At 48.4% G+C, this 17,451-nt stretch overlaps 1 protein-coding gene across 1 annotated transcript in view; it reads right to left on the bottom strand.

Moving 5' to 3' along the window:
* Window positions 1-17,451, bottom strand: part of RANBP10 (RAN binding protein 10) — a 72,577-nt gene that overhangs the window by 13,366 nt on the left and 41,760 nt on the right. Inside the window, exon 4 of the mRNA XM_057711663.1 lies at window positions 4,542-4,709. Coding sequence (XP_057567646.1) covers window positions 4,542-4,709 — 168 coding nt within the window. The remainder of the gene's footprint in view (window positions 1-4,541; window positions 4,710-17,451) is intronic.

Genomic DNA, 17,451 nt, shown 5'->3' with positions numbered 1-17,451 from the left:
CAGCCCTGAACAGGAGAGGGGCCTCAGCATATCTACCAGAACACTCCTATTTTGCAGATTGAGAAATGACTCAAGGTCCAAGGAGACTCTCCCAAGGACTCACAGCCTTCCCATTTTCTAGATAAATTCTTATATCTTTTAGAAGCTCCTAAGCTTTTGGCCTGAGAGGTTTTCATACCACTGACTACTTAGACCTCCCCGTCTGCTCCCTCAACTCCACCCAGGAAAGAAACTGAAACCCAGCAAGAGAGAAGAACAGGTGAGGGTCTGATGATAGGTCTCCCAGTAAACCTGGGGCCAGAATCCTGATAGCCAGTCAAGCAAGCATCCCACATGCTTCCTCTGCGCTGGGCACTGGGCTTACAAGGAAGCATTTAATCCTCAGAACAACCCTGGAAGGTGTATACTATCTCTGACACTAGCTTACATATGAAAAAACCAAGGCACAGGGAGACTGTTTACATTCTTTACTGGGCTACTCTGCTCTTCAGTAAAAGAAATTCATAAACCCATGACCTGCCTGCCTGAGGCCACTCTTGAGCCCCACATGCAGAGTCAGTAGTCACAGAACTAGCAGGATGGAAATCTGGAAGCCCCTCACTGTCTGCATGGGAACTGCCCCCGTGGATCTCAGTGTGGCCAAGCTACTGCTGCTGTACTCCCAGACTCACGGAGAGGCCCACAGAACCCTGGAAGAAGGCAGAGTCCATGTGCCATCAATTACATGTAGTGTGACCTTTGGCAAGCTACCCAACCTCTCTGAGCCCATTTGATAAACGGGAGTAACAACACACCCAACATCTCAAGAATAAAGGCAAAACAGATTCTCTGTGAAAGCTGCTTTAAACTGTGAGGTCTAGGTACAAGTTGGCTGTAGTTGTGCCACAGGGCGAGGCAACTGCCAGACTCCTGCCCAGGAGATGATCTACCTGGGCTTGCCTAGCTCTATCTCACAATGGCACTCAGGAAGGACAAGGCCTTGAGGTGCTTCCAGGAGGATAAGGAAAGAGGCTTTTCCACCCCCTATTGCACTGAACAAGGGCAACACTGCTACCCCCAGCCCTGCAGGTTTCTGGGAGCCTCCGCAAAGCCACTGTGATGGCAAGATCTGAGATGGCTCACGGGAAGATCTGAGAAGGTCCAGGCAAAGATCCAGGATGCAAATAGGACATTCAAACCTGCTAAGAAGTACCCTGAGCCAAACAGACATAGCTCAGGGGTCACTGAGGCTGAGGGTATAAAGAGCCTGTATAAAAATTACTCTGGGGACTTCCCTGGCAGTCCAGTGGTTAAGAATCTGCGCTTCCACTGCAACGGGTGTGGGTTTGATCCCTGGTTGGAGAACTAAGATCCTGCAGGCTGCATGGTGCGGCCAAAAAAAAAAAACAATTACTCTGAAAGCACATGGACCACTTGTAGGTGACACGTCAGTCTCCAGTCTCCATTCACTCAGTGTTCATTCGTTCTCCCGTCAAGTATTTGCTGAGACCTCCCAGAAGCCAGGCCCTGAGATAGGCACTAAGAAATCAGCTGTAAGCCTGGCCCTAAAAGTGCTGCCAACTCCAGCAAGAGAGATGGCGTGCAACTAGCAATTACACAGACAACTGACCAATGACACACAGGGTGAGTGCTGTGACAGAGGAGGATGAAGCAAATAAAAGGAGCAGGGCAGACAGAGGCAGGAAACATCACTCTGCTTCTGTAAAGGGAGAAAGGTTCTGAGGTTAGAGAGCAGTGATTGGCTCATTGATCCTGCAGGAGATTCTGAAGCACATTATACTGATAAGCTGGCTTGTGAAAAGGAAACAAGGTCATTAGAAGATTCACCAAAAAATCTATCACTCAGAGTTCATTGACTTTCCATTAAATTTTGTGATCTAGAAAATGTAGAGGACAGGGCATATCCATTTTTTAGTAAGGTCTCAGTAGTATCCTTGTGGACAAGACAGAAAAACATGAGTTTCAAACTAACATAATGCAGTGATCCTTAAATGGCTGGTGTCTGCCTGGATAAGCTACAGGCTGAAGGGCTCAAATCCAGCCTTGTCCTCTTCCAATATTTTTATCAATATCTTGATGAAAACATGTTTATCAAAATTTAGGTTAATACAGTGAAGAGGATACCAAATATTCAAGATAGAATAAGCAAGACCAAAGAAGATCCTGACAGGCTGGAAAAATGATAATATAGGCCTAAAGGAAGTTTAATTACAAGATGTGTGAGGTCCTACATGGGGTCTATATAAACACGTACTAGGGAAGAGTTTTTATTTTTTGGTTTTTTGGCCACGCTGCGCAGCACATGGGATCTTAGTCCCCCAACCAGGGATCGAACCCATGCCCCCTGCAGTGGAAGTGCGCAGTTTTAACCACTGGACCCCCATGGAAGTCCTGGGAGATGAGTTGTTGTTTTTTTTTTTTTTTAATAAATTTATTTATTTATTGGCTGTGTTGGATCTTTGTTGCTGCGCATGGGCTTTCTCTAGCTGTGGTGAGCGGGGGCTACTCTTCGTTGCAGTAAGCAGGATTCTCACTGCGGTGGCTTCTCTTGCTGCAGAGCACAGGCTCTAGGTGCATGGGCTTCAGTAGTTGCGGCTTGCGGGCTCTAGAGTACAGGCTCAGTAGTTGTGGCGCACGGGCTTAGTTGCTCCACAGCATGTGGGATAGTCCCAGACCAGGGATCAAACCCGTGTCCCCTGCCTTGGCAGGCGGATTCTTAACCACTGCGCCACCGGGGGAGCCCGAGATGAGTTTTTAAAAACAGTGTGGGGGTCTTGGCTGACATTAAGGTGGCCAGGAGCTCCTCAGGGACCTAGGGATGTGACAGACAAAGAGCTTAGGGCCCAGAGAAGGGAGATGCAGGTGCAGAGGGGACAGCAGATATGCCCCAAATCTTAGGTCCCAAGGCAGGTGCCATGCTCTGAGCAAAGTGTGGATAAGCTGAAGAGATGTAAGGAGAGCAGGTATCCAGAGCAGAGGGGCAGGACTGGGCCTGGCTTGGAGGGGCAAGTGAAACAGGGCTTGGGTAAGACTGAGAGCCCATAACAGTGGCCCCTGGGACTCTGACAGCAGAAAAGTCAAGAGGCAAGAAATAGCTGGAGTCAGAGAACAGAGTGGAGAATGAGGAGTCATTCTGAGACCTTGGCCTTGCCAGGTAGCTCCTCACAGGCTGGATACCAGCAACTGCAGCTAGGTGGCCATGAATTTCAGAGGAGAGTTTCTCCGGACGTGCACCTGGGTCAGCTCTGTGGTGTCTGTGCTATACTCTTGGCTGCCCATTCCAGACTGTGGCATCTGACTGCCCTGTTGAGGAATGCTGGCTCCTGATCACTCAGCCCCAGCCACAAGTAAACCTGATTTTCACTCAGGCACCCTGATTTTGCCTGGGCTCATCTCCTGAAGAAGCCACAGAGGGGATGTGGGGAGTGGCAGCCACCTGTGACTACCCCTCAAACCAGGGGAAGTGAGTGTCCTACAAGTTGGGTTCAAAGTAAAATGCCCAGCTTCCTTTCCTGGCAAGGCCTGTGGTCAACCTGGCTGGTAGGGTTCTGCCAGATTAGAGACCTCTGCAAACTCAGGCAGTCAGGCCCAGCAGTTACATACCACCTCAGGGCCACTTTGGCCATGGGCTCCACTCACTCAAGGGCCAAATAGCAGGCAGCCCTACTAGGGCAAGATGTCAAAAGAGCCAAAGTTCCTCTCTCTCTCAAGTTCTAATCCTAAATTTCTGTATGTATACAGGACTGCCCTTCAAGGAATCCTCCAGAGCTCCCAAGGCCCTCCACTGACTGCTGCTCCTCTTGGGTTTCTGATCCTGGTTGACAGCAACAATAATCCAGACACTTTCCCATGTTCCCTTCTTGCCAGTACACCCCATCTGTCACTAAGCCCTGCCATGCCACCCCTAGGCCTTTGCAGGCCTGTTCTCCACTGCCTGCACCCATCACCATGGCCACGGCTCACACCACCTATCTGTTCCTCAGCCCTTACTCCAATCAGTCCATCCTTCTCAGTTTAACCAAAGGGTTAACCTTTGCAACATAACTCTGTCCAGGTTGCTGTCTGTTAACCCCAAACAGGGCAGAAGAGACCTGGCCCCATCTGTCTCCAGCCTGTCTGTTTACCTCCTGTACTAGAGCAGCCCTCACTGTTGCTCCATAGTAACCAGCGCCCTGTAGAAGGGCCAGCCAAAGTCTGGGTCCAGGCGACAGGCATACAAATCACTGCTGCTGTCAAGTATGTACTAGGGCCCCTCAAACTTCTCATGAACCCTAAACCTTGCTCCAATGAACGTCACACAGGCCAGGAGCATGACCACGACACTGCTGCTCTCTCAGCAATGACCCAGACTCAATAAATGCTGATTAGCAAAGGGATCACCCCTATACCCTCCCTTCCCCTTTCAGGCTCCAATGCTTGGAAATGGCTACAGTTGCCCAGAGCTCAGCAGAGGACCTATAACACTGCTTTGGCTTCAAAACCTCTCACCAACCAAAGTGGCTCCACAGGGCAGACCCCTCCAAGGTCCCATATGTACCCACCAAGGCTGTGGCCATTCTTGGTATAGAAGCAAGTGCCATTAATGAGATTGACACAGCAGCCAATCACGTCTCCTGTAGTGAATGTGGGACCATAGGGCTGGCCAGTCCCCGAGGAGCAGAAGGAATGCCCATCATCACCATGGTAACCGTAGGAATGTTTATCCCAACCTGTGGGGGAAAAGAGAGCAAGAGCTGAGGTGAGGTACTTGAGAGAAGAACAAGACAGTCACGTAAGCCCAACCAGGTCTGAGCCCCTCTCCCCAGCCTGCTACCACCTCACCAGCACTCCTGGCCTCTCATGGCTGTGGGCAGGGTCTGGCTGTGCTAAATGAGCGGTGAGTTTAGCAAGTCACTGCCCTGAGGAGCTGAGGCAGTCCTACCGAAGAAGGGAGCCCACGCTGTAGTTAACAGGAACCAAAACCATGGAAGGGACTTACCAGAGGGCAATGAAACAAGGAGGTGGTTGGGGAAAACCTCATGAAGGAGAAGGGGCTCGAACTCAACTCTGAGGTGTATCATGGTGGTAGTATTTTTTAATTTTTTTTTAACTGAAGTATAATTTAAATGTAATGAGTCTTCCTTTTTAATTGATAGTTCAACAAGTTTTAACAAACGTTACCACCACCACGATCAAGAGATAGAACATTTTCATCATTCCAAAAAGTTTTCCCTCATGCCTCTGCAGTCAATTCCACTCCAGTCACCCCCAAGTCTTTGGCAACACTGATATGATTTGTTCCTATGGTTTTGCCTTTTCCAGAATGTCATATAAATGGAATCACAGAATATGAAGTTTCTTGTGTCTGGCTTCTTTCGCTTAGCGCAATGCATTTGAGATTCATCCACACTGTTAGATGTACCCATATTTTGTTTCTTTTTACTGCTGAGTAGTACTCCATTGTATGGACATACCACAGTTTGTCCATTCACTGGCTGATGACATATAGTTGTTTCTAATTTTTGCTATTATGAATAAAGCCAATAAATATTTGTATACAGGTCTCTGTGCAGACACAGGTTTTCACTTCTCTTAAGTAAATACTTAGAAGTGGTACTGCTGGGTCACAAGATAAGTATATGCTTTACTTGATAAGAAACTGCCAAACTGTTTTCCAAAGTAGCTGTAGTTTTGCATTCCCACCAGCAATGTATGAGTTCCACAATCTCACCAGCACTTGATACTGTCAGTTATTTTGTTTTTTTCTTTTTCTCTTAGACATTTTAGTAGGTATGTAGTGGCTTTAATTTGCATTTCCCCAATGTCCAAGGATGCTAAGCATCTTTTCATACATTTATTTACCATTAGTTTATTAGAAAATTGTTGAACTGTCTTCAAATCTTTAACCCATTTAAAAAAAAAATCAGGTTGTATATCTTATTGAGCTGTAAGGGTTCTAGATATATTTTGGACACAAAATGTGTTTTGCAAATATTTTCTCCCAGTCTGTGGCTTGTCTTTTTCATTTTCTTAGCAGTATCTTTCAAAGACCTGCTGGGATTCTTTTTTTTATCTTTTTTTTTATTGGTGTATAGTTGATTTCCTGTTGGGATTTTGATTGGGATTGTGTTGAATCTACAGATCAATTTGAAGAGAATACGTACTTTAATCATATTGATTATTCAAATCCATGAACATCGTATACCTCTCCATTTATTTAGGTCTTCTTTAATTTCTCTCAACAGTGTTTTTTTGTTTTTTTAATTTATTTACTTATGGCTGTGTTGGGTCTTCGTTGCTACACGTAGGCCTTCTCTAGTTGCAGTGAGCAGGAGCTGCTCTTCATTACAGTGCACAGGCTCCAGGCACATGGAGTTCAATAGTTGTGGCACATGGGCTCAGCAGCTGTGGCTCAAGGGCTCTAGAGCACAGGCTCAGTAGCTGTGGCACACGGGCTGAGCTGCTCCACAGCATGTGGGATCTTCCGGGCCCAGGAATCGAACCCATGTCTCCTGCACTGGCAGGTGGATTCTTAACCACTGTGCTACCAGGAAAGTCCTCTCAACACTGTTTTGACAAATTTTTTTTTAAATAAATAAATTTATTTATTTATTTATTTAGTTGGCTGTGTTGGGTCTTTTTTTTTTTTTTTTTTGCTGTGTGCGGGCTTTCTTTAGTTGCGGTGAGTGGGAGCTACTCTTCATTGCGGTGTGCAGGCTCCTCATTGCCGTGGCTTCTCTTGTTGAGGAGCACGGGCTCTAGGAGAGTGGGCTTCAGTAGTTGCAGCACATGGGCTCAATAGTTGTGGCTCACGGGCTCTAAAGTGCAGGCTCAATAGTTGTGGCGCATGGGCTTAGTTGCTCCGCGGCATGTGAGATCTTCCCGGAACAGGGATCGAACCCGTGTCCCCTGCATTGGCAGGCAGATTCTTAACCACTGCGCCACCTAGGAAGCCCTTGTTTTGACAAATTTATCTCTAAGTATTTCACTTTCGATGTTATGCTGTTTTTAAATTTTATTTTCTAATTGTTTCTTGGTATTATATAAAAATATAATTGATTTTGGGAGTGGGAGGATGGGGTCAAGGTTTCTTTCCGGAGTGATAAAAATATTCTAAAATTAGATTTGATAATGGCTGCACAACTCTGTAAACAAGCTAAAAACCACGGAACTGTAAATTTTGAAAGAGCAGATTTTATGGTATATAAATTTTATCTCAGGAAAGCTATTAAACACACACATATTTGATTTTTTATATATTCATCTGGTATCCTGCATCCTTGTTAAACTAACCAATTAGTTCTGATAGCTTTTGTGAAGATTACAGTGCCTACTCGAAAAGGATTCCTAAGCAAGAAGCCCCACTTCCCACATGCAAAGGACATATGTGTAATTCAGAGAAAGCCAAGAGCACCAGGCATCAGGCCAGAGGCCTGAGTTCTCAACATGGAGTCTCCCCACATGGGCTATTCTGCTACAGTACCCTGCAGCTGCTAGAAACCCAAACTTCTGCTCCAGGGGCCTGGGATGCCAGGGACAGCGGTGGGGCTCTCAATGCTGCTTGACCAGCACAGCCTTCCCTAAAGCCAAGTCCACTGCTTACCCCCTCCTGAGGCCACGTGGCTGTGAGGAAAGACTGTCCGGCAACGCCACTGCCCATCCTAGCCCTCCCCAAAGAATCCTTGTAGGGGGGCTGCTTGCTGGTCCTATGGTTCCTCTCAGAACTATGCCCACAGCTGCTGACCGATGCCCACTGGGTCCTCCCTTTTGTCAGTGCATCAGGGTTTGCCAATGCTTGCCCCTTGAAGATTTCCATAACATTCTTTGGTCCTCCCCTAGCATACCACATCCTTGATCAATTCTGGTTTCAATCACCAGTCACTGTTCCTGGGACTGTTCCTGTCTCACTCACCGCTTTCTAACCCTTCCCTAACCCCCACCAGCAGGAGTCTGAGAGATGACACAGGTGTGTACATATACATGTATGTATGTTTGCGTGTAGTGACTAGTTCCAGCCCACTTCTTTCTCACACAAGGATGATCCTGTGTGACAGACCTTTTATGCAGACTTTAATGTCTAGAAGGTAGAAGACACAAGCTGGAAGGTTTTCTTCTTTCTTTCTTTCCTTTTTTTTTTTTTAAGCTTTCTCCAATTGAAGCAGTAGATACTCTTTAAAAACCAACACAAAAGTGGCCATTTGATTTATTAAAGCAAGTGAAATCATCCGGAAGAACTGTTTCCAACTTAGTCAGTGACTCAAGGATACTTGGAAGCTATTTTTGTCTCAGTGTATGGGAGCTCAATAACAATCACCAAAACAATAGATGCTTACATTTTCAAAGACCTAAAATAAAAATTTAAGTATTCTGAATACCTTTCTTCAAAAACAAACTATATAATTATTTTGACAAACCTACTACAGAATTTTCAGATTTTTAACTCGAGCCACTGAAGCTATAAATACGGACTTTAAATTTTTTAAAAACTAAAAAACCAAAATACTTACTTACGGCCAATTCAGGATTCACCATCACCTCAGTTTGGCTGAAAACTAGATACATTTTCCTGTTTTGTTTTGTTTTTCTTCAATTCCCAAACGATTTATCAATTATACAGATTTGCTCAGAGGAAGAAAATTCATAGTCCCTGTGATACACTGAATAAGGCCTCCCAAAGATGTCCAGGTCCTAATCTCTAGAACCTGTGAAATATGCTACCTTGCATGGTAATAAAGATTTTGCAGAAGTGATTAAGTCAAGGTCTTGAAATGGGGATATTATCCTGGATTATCGGAGGGCAGGGAGGGTGGGGTAATGCAATACAAGGGTACTTGTAAGAGAGAATCGGGAGAGTCAAGTCAGAAAAGGTGACATGATGGTGGAAGCAGAGAGAGAATAAAAGATATTATTACACTGCTGGCTTTGAAGATGGAGGATGGGGGCCGTAAGTCAAGGAATGTAGGTGGACTCTAGAAACTAGAAAAGGCAAGGAAACAGATTCTCCCCAAGAGCCTCCAGAAAGACCACCACCCTGCTGACGCCTTGATTTTAGGACTTCTGTCCTCCACAATTATAAAATGATTATTTTAAGCCACTACTATTGTTACAGTAGCAACAGGCAACTAACACAGTCTGCTATGGCTATAGAAAAAGTTTCTAAGCAACTGGAATGATCAGATGCAGAGAAGCAACACCTCAGCTAATTCTCTTCTGTTCTTCAAAGTGCTATAAGTTAAAAGCTTTTCAAAGAAAATCACAGAGCTGTAATGTATCTTCAACTGAAGCTATCATTTCATAGCCAATATTTTTTCCAAACACAATTAACAGCCTGTGTTGTGTGTATAAGATGTATATGCATGTGTGTGAAAGGCAGCTTGAGTTAAAAACATAATGTTATTATACTACTCATTTAGTAACAGTGGCTGCAGCAGCAGCTTGATATAAGACCACTGTGCTACTTTCCCATCCTCTGGAAAGAACATGCTTCATGCAACTGTTATCAATTAGTTAACAAAGGCCTACTCCATGGAGCTGACAAAGTGAGGGTAGTGGGTGGTGTGAAAAGAGCAGAAAAGACATAATATATAAGTAAATCAATAAGCAAACAAGAACACACCTAGTAGAGAAAGTGTGCTCTGAAGAAAACAAAGCCGGATGGGCTGGAAATGGGAGTGGAGATGAGGACAGACCAGAATGGAGTAGTCAAATTAGTCCTCACTGAGAGCTGACCCCTGAGCACAGCTCTGCTTGATGAGAGAATAAGAAGGAAGAATTCTGGGGAAAAGAGAACGAGCTCAGCATGTCTGAGAAACAGAAAGGCAGCCAGCGGGGCTGGAACTGAGTGCGACTTAGGAAAGACTGGGAGCAGAGCCGACAGGGTTTGCTGGATGTAGGCACTGATAGTATGAGGGGAAGTAAGGATGACTCCCAGGTTTTTGTCCTGGGCAAATAGGTGGATGGTGGCACCATTTGCTAAGAGACAGGGAAGATGGGCAGAAGGAAGAGATCTTTAGGACACGTTAAGTTTGAGATGTCTTAAACATTTAAGCATTTGGGTGGCAATACAAGGCAGGTGAGGTGACTGTGGCTCATCCCAGATGTGGCAGGGCTGCCATGGGAACACTCACTAAGCAAACAGTGGTGTGGGCAGAAAACTTAAAATGAAGTCACTGGAGGATTTTCCTATAGGTTGTTCTCACACAATGGCTTTGTTTTTCCTTTGGGAGAAAAATTCAGGCTAGTCAAGGAATAGAAAGGGCAGAACAAACACAAGAGAAAGGCACCAGAAGCCCAGAACAGATGAGGACATGTTAAAGGGCACAAAGTTACTCTAAATGGATTCGATTACCCCACCCTCAATGAACCTTCTCCCTAGGGTTTGAGAAGCTGTACAGCAGACAGAAGCTTGGTACTACCACAGCCATTCTTGAGGAATCAGGCAGACAGAAGAAAAACCTAAACTGCTGTTGCACATTCTACAGCGAGTCTGTTTTTTGTTGTCAGTCTCAGATTAGGGTCTTAAGGAGAGGGATTTGGCCTCTCTTAGAAAGAAACACTGTAGTCCTGGGTGCCAGGGTACCCAGTGTGGCCTGAAGGGCCTCTGCAGTCTGGTTCTGGACATAGCACTGTCTCTGCACGATGGCAGGTCCTGGGCAGTCACTAACCTCCTCAGACCTTGGTTCCCTTCTCTACAAAATGAAGGGGAAGCAATTAGACATCACTGTCAATGGACCCTAGGTGTCTACTTGTAAGAAACACTCCAAGACTCCAAACCAATCAGTATGTATGGTAATCCCCATCTGAGGGTTAAGGAAACTGAGGCACTGAAAGGCTCCACGAAGGCCAGTGGTCTTGTAGATTACACTCTCAGAAGCTTGGGTCTCCTATCTTTTTTTTTTTTTTTGGCCACACCATGCCGCATGTGAGATCTTTAGTTCCCCCACCAGGGATTGAACCCAGGCCATGCAGTGGAAGCGCAGAGTCTTAACCACTGGACTACCAGAGAAATCCCTGGGTCTCCTAAATTCTGAGGGACATTCAAGTAAGCTCCAAACAGGTACTCATGAGGGTGAAGGCAAAACCTCCTCCTTCCTGGGGTGGCCCCCAATCCAACTGTAGGGAAGAGGAAGATGCTCTGAAGGTAGAACAGCATGAGCTCCTCAAGACTGGGCTCCATCAGAACAAACTTCAGGTAACCCCTACAAGGTTTCTGGACTCTAGGCTTGGCCACCTGACCAACACTATTCCCTCTAGATGACTGGCTGGGTTCTGTCAACTTTTGAGAAGAGACTGGGCATAAAGCTTCCTGGCACCTGTCCCCTAAGGCTGCAAGAACAAACAGCAGGAAAGGGGCACAAGGAGTGCCAGGATTTGTCTGCCAGCCCCCCCTCACTGGGGGATAGCACTCGTTTTCTTAAGTAGCTCCTTCCCTGTGCCAACCCCATGGCTACAGTGGGGAAGGCTCCTAGTAAGTCTTCTCACTGACCCAAGCTGGACCAGTAAGAGATCTTCCCAGAATTTTTGTACAAGGGAGCTGGGAGGAGAGCAAGTCTCAAAGCTCTGTGCTGCCACTGTTCCAACCTCATGTAGAAAGCCAGTTTAACAGATTAAAGCTAATAAGCAGAAAGCAGAGATAAAAGACAGGACAGAAAGAGACAGAAAGACAAAGTCCCAGACAACATTTGAGTCCCCAAGACTTTGCTCCTCTGCTTGCCCTGCCTGATGTCTGGCTGACCAAACTGGTTAAAGATGGGATTTTCTCCCTTGAAGCAACCAAAGTTCTCTGACTCAAGGGGCCACATCCAAGCATAATACGTGGCCCCCAGTAGGTGCACAAGAAATGTTTTTTGAAATGGAAAGGGAAACGAGTCAAGGGCTGGCAGGAAGCCTAAAGTACAAGGCACTGGGGTCAGACCATGTTGACACACTACCTGGGGGCAGTACTGGGCTTGACTGTGAGTTTTGTTACTGTGATTTTTCTTTTCAAGAAAAGCAAAGCAGGTAGAGCAATCTGCCTGCATCGTGCCATTTATATAGACTAATGGTGAAGCTACTTCCGGGCCCTGGAAAGAGGCTGCAGACCTGGCTCTACCCCTGGGAAAGTCATTTAACTTCTCTGGGTCTCAGATTCCTCATCTATGAAACAGGGCAAGTGATGCAAATATCCCTGTCAGCTCTAGAAGAATCCATGGTTCTTAGTCCTCCTTCCCATTAAGAGAGTAGCAACTGTGGTCTTTCCCATACCTCTGCTTGGGTAAGTACCCCCTCCAGCCCTACCACCCTCAGCTTTAGGACAGGACCTCCTCCAAACCCCTATTCCTGCCCTGGAGCCAAAGTCAGCAACTTTCTAAGCGTGAGCCCTGGCAGGATGAGCAGTACCTGTCCCTGGATGGGCCTGGTCTGAGGCTGGGGTGATGTGCCCAGGAATGAGAGTTACCACCCTCACAACAGGGCCAGAGCCAGCTGTCTCAGAAGATAGTGGGATGTAAGGGCCAGAAGAAAACTAGAGGGCTCAGTTGCCCTGCACAGCTCTCAGGCCCTGTAGGGAGACAGGTCCAGGGGGTTCTGAGTCAAAGGATGCCTGGTGCTGCACGCCAGGGACAACACTGTGACAGAGAGTGCCACCCAACTAACCATTCTTCCCTCTCCAAAGAGAATAAGCCCTGTCACTCCCAGAGAGAATGGATGGGTAGCCAGCCTGGCGCCCACACAGAAAAGCCTATCCCTTCCACCTCAGACACCTATCAGATGCCAGTGATGCAAGGAGAAGCCACGCCACATTCAGGCCAGGAGGATGGAGGCCCCAAGTGCCCAGTTCAGACGCTCTGGCAGCACCCACTTCCCCCGCCACCATCACTCAGAGGGGAACTCCCAATCACAGAAGTACGGGGGGGGGCTGAGGAAATGGCTCATTGTCTTGCCACTCCCAGATGCCATCCCTGGTTACAGTGTCCTTGAGGTGGGAGACTCCCTACAGGCGTGCCAGGGACTCCAGCATGATTGCTCCAGAAGCACCCCGATGCCACTCCCATCTGCCCGGACACATCAAGGGCCTAAGTCTCAGGGGAACTAGGAAAGGAAAGGATTCCTACTGTTGAGGAGAGAGACTTCCACATCATCAGCACATCAGCACAGAAACCTGGAAGAGGGCTGGGGCTGTGCCTGCCCAGTAGGTTCTAGTCCTGGCCTACAACAGACCAGCGCACAGGGTCCAGCCCAGGCCTCACAAACCAGCCTGAGCACCGGCCCCCATGCCACCAAATCAGCCATCTCTCCCCAACAACTAGATCCTGATCATCACTGGACTTTGGGATCAGAAAGACTTGGGTCTGAATCCCAGTTCTGTCACTTCTTAGCCTTCTCCGAGTTCCCTTGGCTGAACTCTTTCAGGGTTGGGGAGAAGAACAAATGTGAATGGACATGTAACACTGGCCTACAGGAGGCACTCCCTGGCAAATTTCCCTGCCCTCTCTATCTCTAACACCAGCTCCTGGTCAAGCCTGGGCACGTCACGAGTGAGCAGGGTGGAGCTGGCTTTCCTAACTAACAGCCCACCAAGGGCGGGCCCAGGCCTGCTCTACTCTTACTTGTCCCCAGTTTCCTGGGGAGGTCACCTGGCCATGGGGGCACTTGGCAGAGCTCAACAGCCATGTCACTCATGGGGCTGGCTATGGAGGGAAGGCGCTAGGCTGGCTTGGCCAGGGTGCTTCCTAAACCTGGGGTTGCTGTGGAGAGAGCACACGTCATAGGAGACTTCATGGCAGGGCTGCTTCTCAAGGATGGTCACTCACTCAGAGTCACCCCTCCCCAGAAATCCATCAGACAACTGTTTTTCCCATAACCTCAAATATCTTAAAAGATCTGATAGGACCCACTGCCTGGGACAGCTTGACAGTGGATAATGGGAAAGCAAAAGAGATTTTCTCATTCAGCAGACTCTGTGGGGTGGCATCAGATAAGCCTCACCACAGTACTCACAAGACTGTTACCCCAAGCTCTAGGAACCTTGGGACCAAGGAACAGGACCAACACAAGCCTAAGGTGATGCTTCCAGCAGCTCCAAGGCCAAAGGGGCCAGGGGTGCTCTGGAGGGTCTTCTCTTTATGGTAGCTCAACATGAAAGCCAAGGCAAAGAGGGCAGAAGAAAAAGGCTGTCTCTGCAGATATCTGTGATACCAGGTGGAGCCTGCCCTCGTAGGGGCACCCTGAGATAGATCCAGGTGTCAGCATGAAGCCATGGGCAGGGTGAGGGACTGTACAGCCAGCACCTGCAGTATAAAGGGGCCTCCCACAGGTCACACTCCTCCCCTCCCCTGACAGAAACAGATACCTGATCGCCAGGAGAATCCCAGGGACAGTCAGGATGGGTCTCACTGGGTCTGGCTAGGACATGGCTCAAGTGGCATCTGGCACACTTGGCAGAGCTACCTGCCAACACCTTAGGCTCTGAGAGGACAGGCTGGGCCTGTCATCCATGTTGGATCAGGCTACGGAAAGAGGTGAGACTGTCCCACTAAACTGAGGTGCAACCTCAGCTCCCAGGCCTTGGTATCTCTCCTCTGGGGTTGGGTTTGGCTTGTCCTTGTTCCCACTGTGCTCCTTTCAAACTTCCGGGGAAAGTCAGTGGACGGATAACCCCTGGTAATGTATGAGCCTGTGGCTTTCTGCACACACAGCCAGATCCTAAGAAACGGGCATGTATAAAACCCTTCCCAAAAGAAGGCCCAGCATGGTATTCCAGTATTTCCAGGACTCCTAGATAAAGACTCCCTCGGCCCAGCACTAAGGAGGCAACAAGAGGTTGAGCAGTAACTCGTCCCCACTCAGCTCCACCCTCGTGTGGCCTCAGCCTCCAGCCACACCAGACGACACTTGATAATCTCTGTTTTCAGAGACTGACAAACTCAGGTTTCAGAACTGGCTCTTCTGCTGTTGATGAAACCTCTTATTTCAAAGGACTTAACTTGCCCTGTAAAACACAGCCTTAAATCCAGAATTTTTACCTCTGCACTACAGAAAGGTAGGAGCTGGTACCTAGAAGAAGAAAATAGGATACAGTAGACAAGAAATCCCCAGGCCCAGGAATAATAACTTATTTGTTATCTCAGTCGCCTCATTTCAAAAGGACGTTGAGGAGCCTGATACACGGTGGTAATACAGGTCTCCCTGTGAGTGAGGGAAGTCAGGCCCACGGAAAAGGGCCACAGGCTTAACTGGCCATAGGGCCAAGGGCCCTGCCAGCCCAGAGAGGAACAGCAGGGAAACAAAGGGCCTCTTACATGAAACAAGTTCCACCGTACGGACTGGGTGCCAAACCGCATGGGGCCTGTGGCACCAACACCATTAACCCCCATGTGAACCACCAGGAGTTCTGACCAGCTACCTGGCCCTTGGGCCCAGCTGCCAAACCACCCCCTGCCTGGACTGCCCAGTAGAACCTGCTGCCAGAGCTACAAGGCCTCTGGGTTTCTAAACCTCCACTCCCAAACTGGTCATTTCCCAAGGATATCTCACGGAAAACAGATGAGAGAGGCAGCAAGAGGATGAGCAACACCAAGCACAGAAATCCCAACCTATCTTCCCACAGCCCTGGTCCTGGGCAGCTGTTCCAGTGGCTTCAGAGAATCTCCTGGCTACCCCCCTCTTCCAGGCAGGGTTGCCTCGAGGTACCCTACAGGCATGAACTCAGGGCCATCACTTTTTCCCTTCACCAGCCTCAGGTGGTACTCGCTTGGGAGGCTTGTACGGCACCTACAATCAAGTCAGGGTTGCTGAGCCCTGTTCCCAGGTGCACTGCCGGGATTAGGAGGAGGTACACCCAGACGCCCAGCGGCACCCTGATGATTCAACCCACCCCGCTGGAGAGAAGTATGACTTTCCTCATGGAGGCACCGAGCAGCCCCATGGCAGACCCCTGTGAGCAACGTGGATCCTGGGGTGAAAGATGCACCAAAGGGAAGCGGTGGTCGGTGGTGAACACGAAGGGGCTCATCAGCTACAGGGAACAAGGGTCTCAGCCCACACGGAGTGGGACGGAAGCAGTCCCCATTTGGTGGGTACAGACAAACAGCATTTCCAGACTACTGGAAACCCACCTATGTGCCAGTAATCTCTAAGACATCCACTGCATAAAGCCACCTGCTGTGGGCATTTGCTCTGAGCAGACACCTAATTGTGCATATCCTTAGGACAGAGAGGAAGGATATCCAACACTCTGTTATTTACTGTCACACCGACAGGGGCTAGCCTCTGCCTTCATGAACTTGGCACGGGCCCTCAGTGTCCTGCCCTCATCTCTGCTATCTGCTGTTCCTCTCCCGTAGCACACGCAGATATGCAATATCAGCTGTTTGCAGAATGTGTTCCACCCAGTAGAAGCAGGGCCCCAGCCACAGGGATTAGGACACTAACGCTCCCAGAAGTATGCTCCTAATAGCCCACTCTGTTAGTAAGGTAACAGGCTTAATAAGGTCAGCTCCAGGGAGAGGAAAAGATGCTCACTTGAATATGGTCATCATGTGGAAAGAAGGTAGACAGTCCCCCGCCACCCCCCCTTCCCTTACCACTACGCCCCCCCTTCTCACCCCCACTGAGGCCCGGTTGCCAGGTGCCATCTGCTTCAGGAGATATGTCCCCACTCCCATCCCCCATCCCCAGCTGTGGTTCTTCCAGCTGCTTCTCTTCCCACAGTTCAAGGAAAGGATGCCTCGATGGGCCTGGGTTCTCCTTTGATGGGTTGTAGTAATTAAGGTAACAGATGCTACCCCAAGAGAATAGCTGTCTCCTGCACAGAAATGGCAAGGAGGAAATTATCAGCTGTCTAGCTCTGAGGCAGATGAGGCCACCTATCAACACAGTCTGAGTCTCCCTGGCCCTGTCTGAGGTACAAGACACAGAAGGAAGATGTGTCCTACCCTTGCCCCCTTCAAAGCACCCAAGCTTGGGAGAAGTCCAAATTCCACTCTATCCACACCCCTGACTCTTTTCCTGCTTCTCCAATCCAGGGATCCCAGCCCATGTGGTTTGCTGCCAGCTCAACAACGGAAGGGCGGGGCTGCAGGTACACTCACCTGCCTGTGGATCATCCTTCCTGGCTTCAAAGCCATTTAGCCAAGAGTTCTGACATTCTTATTTTGGGCCTCACCTGTTCCTTGGTTCACACTTAAGGAGGCCAAGAACACCTTACAAAAGATAAACATCAAAACCTCCACATCTTCCACCAGAAACTGACCATGCAAGCTACCACATGCCCATATGTTCCCAGGAAAAACTGAACACACGGCCTCATAAGAGAGGGCACTCTGTTACCACCTGCTCCTGGGGCCAAATGAGACCCCCAGGGTGGCTACCCTCTACTCCTGACAGCCCTAGGAGGCAAAGATGTTCTTGCTGAGCCAGTACAGGAAAACCTATGAGAAAACACTCAAAACATCAACATCCTGATTTTGTTTGCTATGCCATCTTCGTCCTCCA

Source organism: Hippopotamus amphibius, chromosome 16 (assembly GCF_030028045.1).
Source record: "Hippopotamus amphibius kiboko isolate mHipAmp2 chromosome 16, mHipAmp2.hap2, whole genome shotgun sequence".
Lineage (NCBI taxonomy): Eukaryota > Metazoa > Chordata > Mammalia > Artiodactyla > Hippopotamidae > Hippopotamus > Hippopotamus amphibius.
This window is presented reverse-complemented; position numbering and strand designations above follow the sequence as displayed.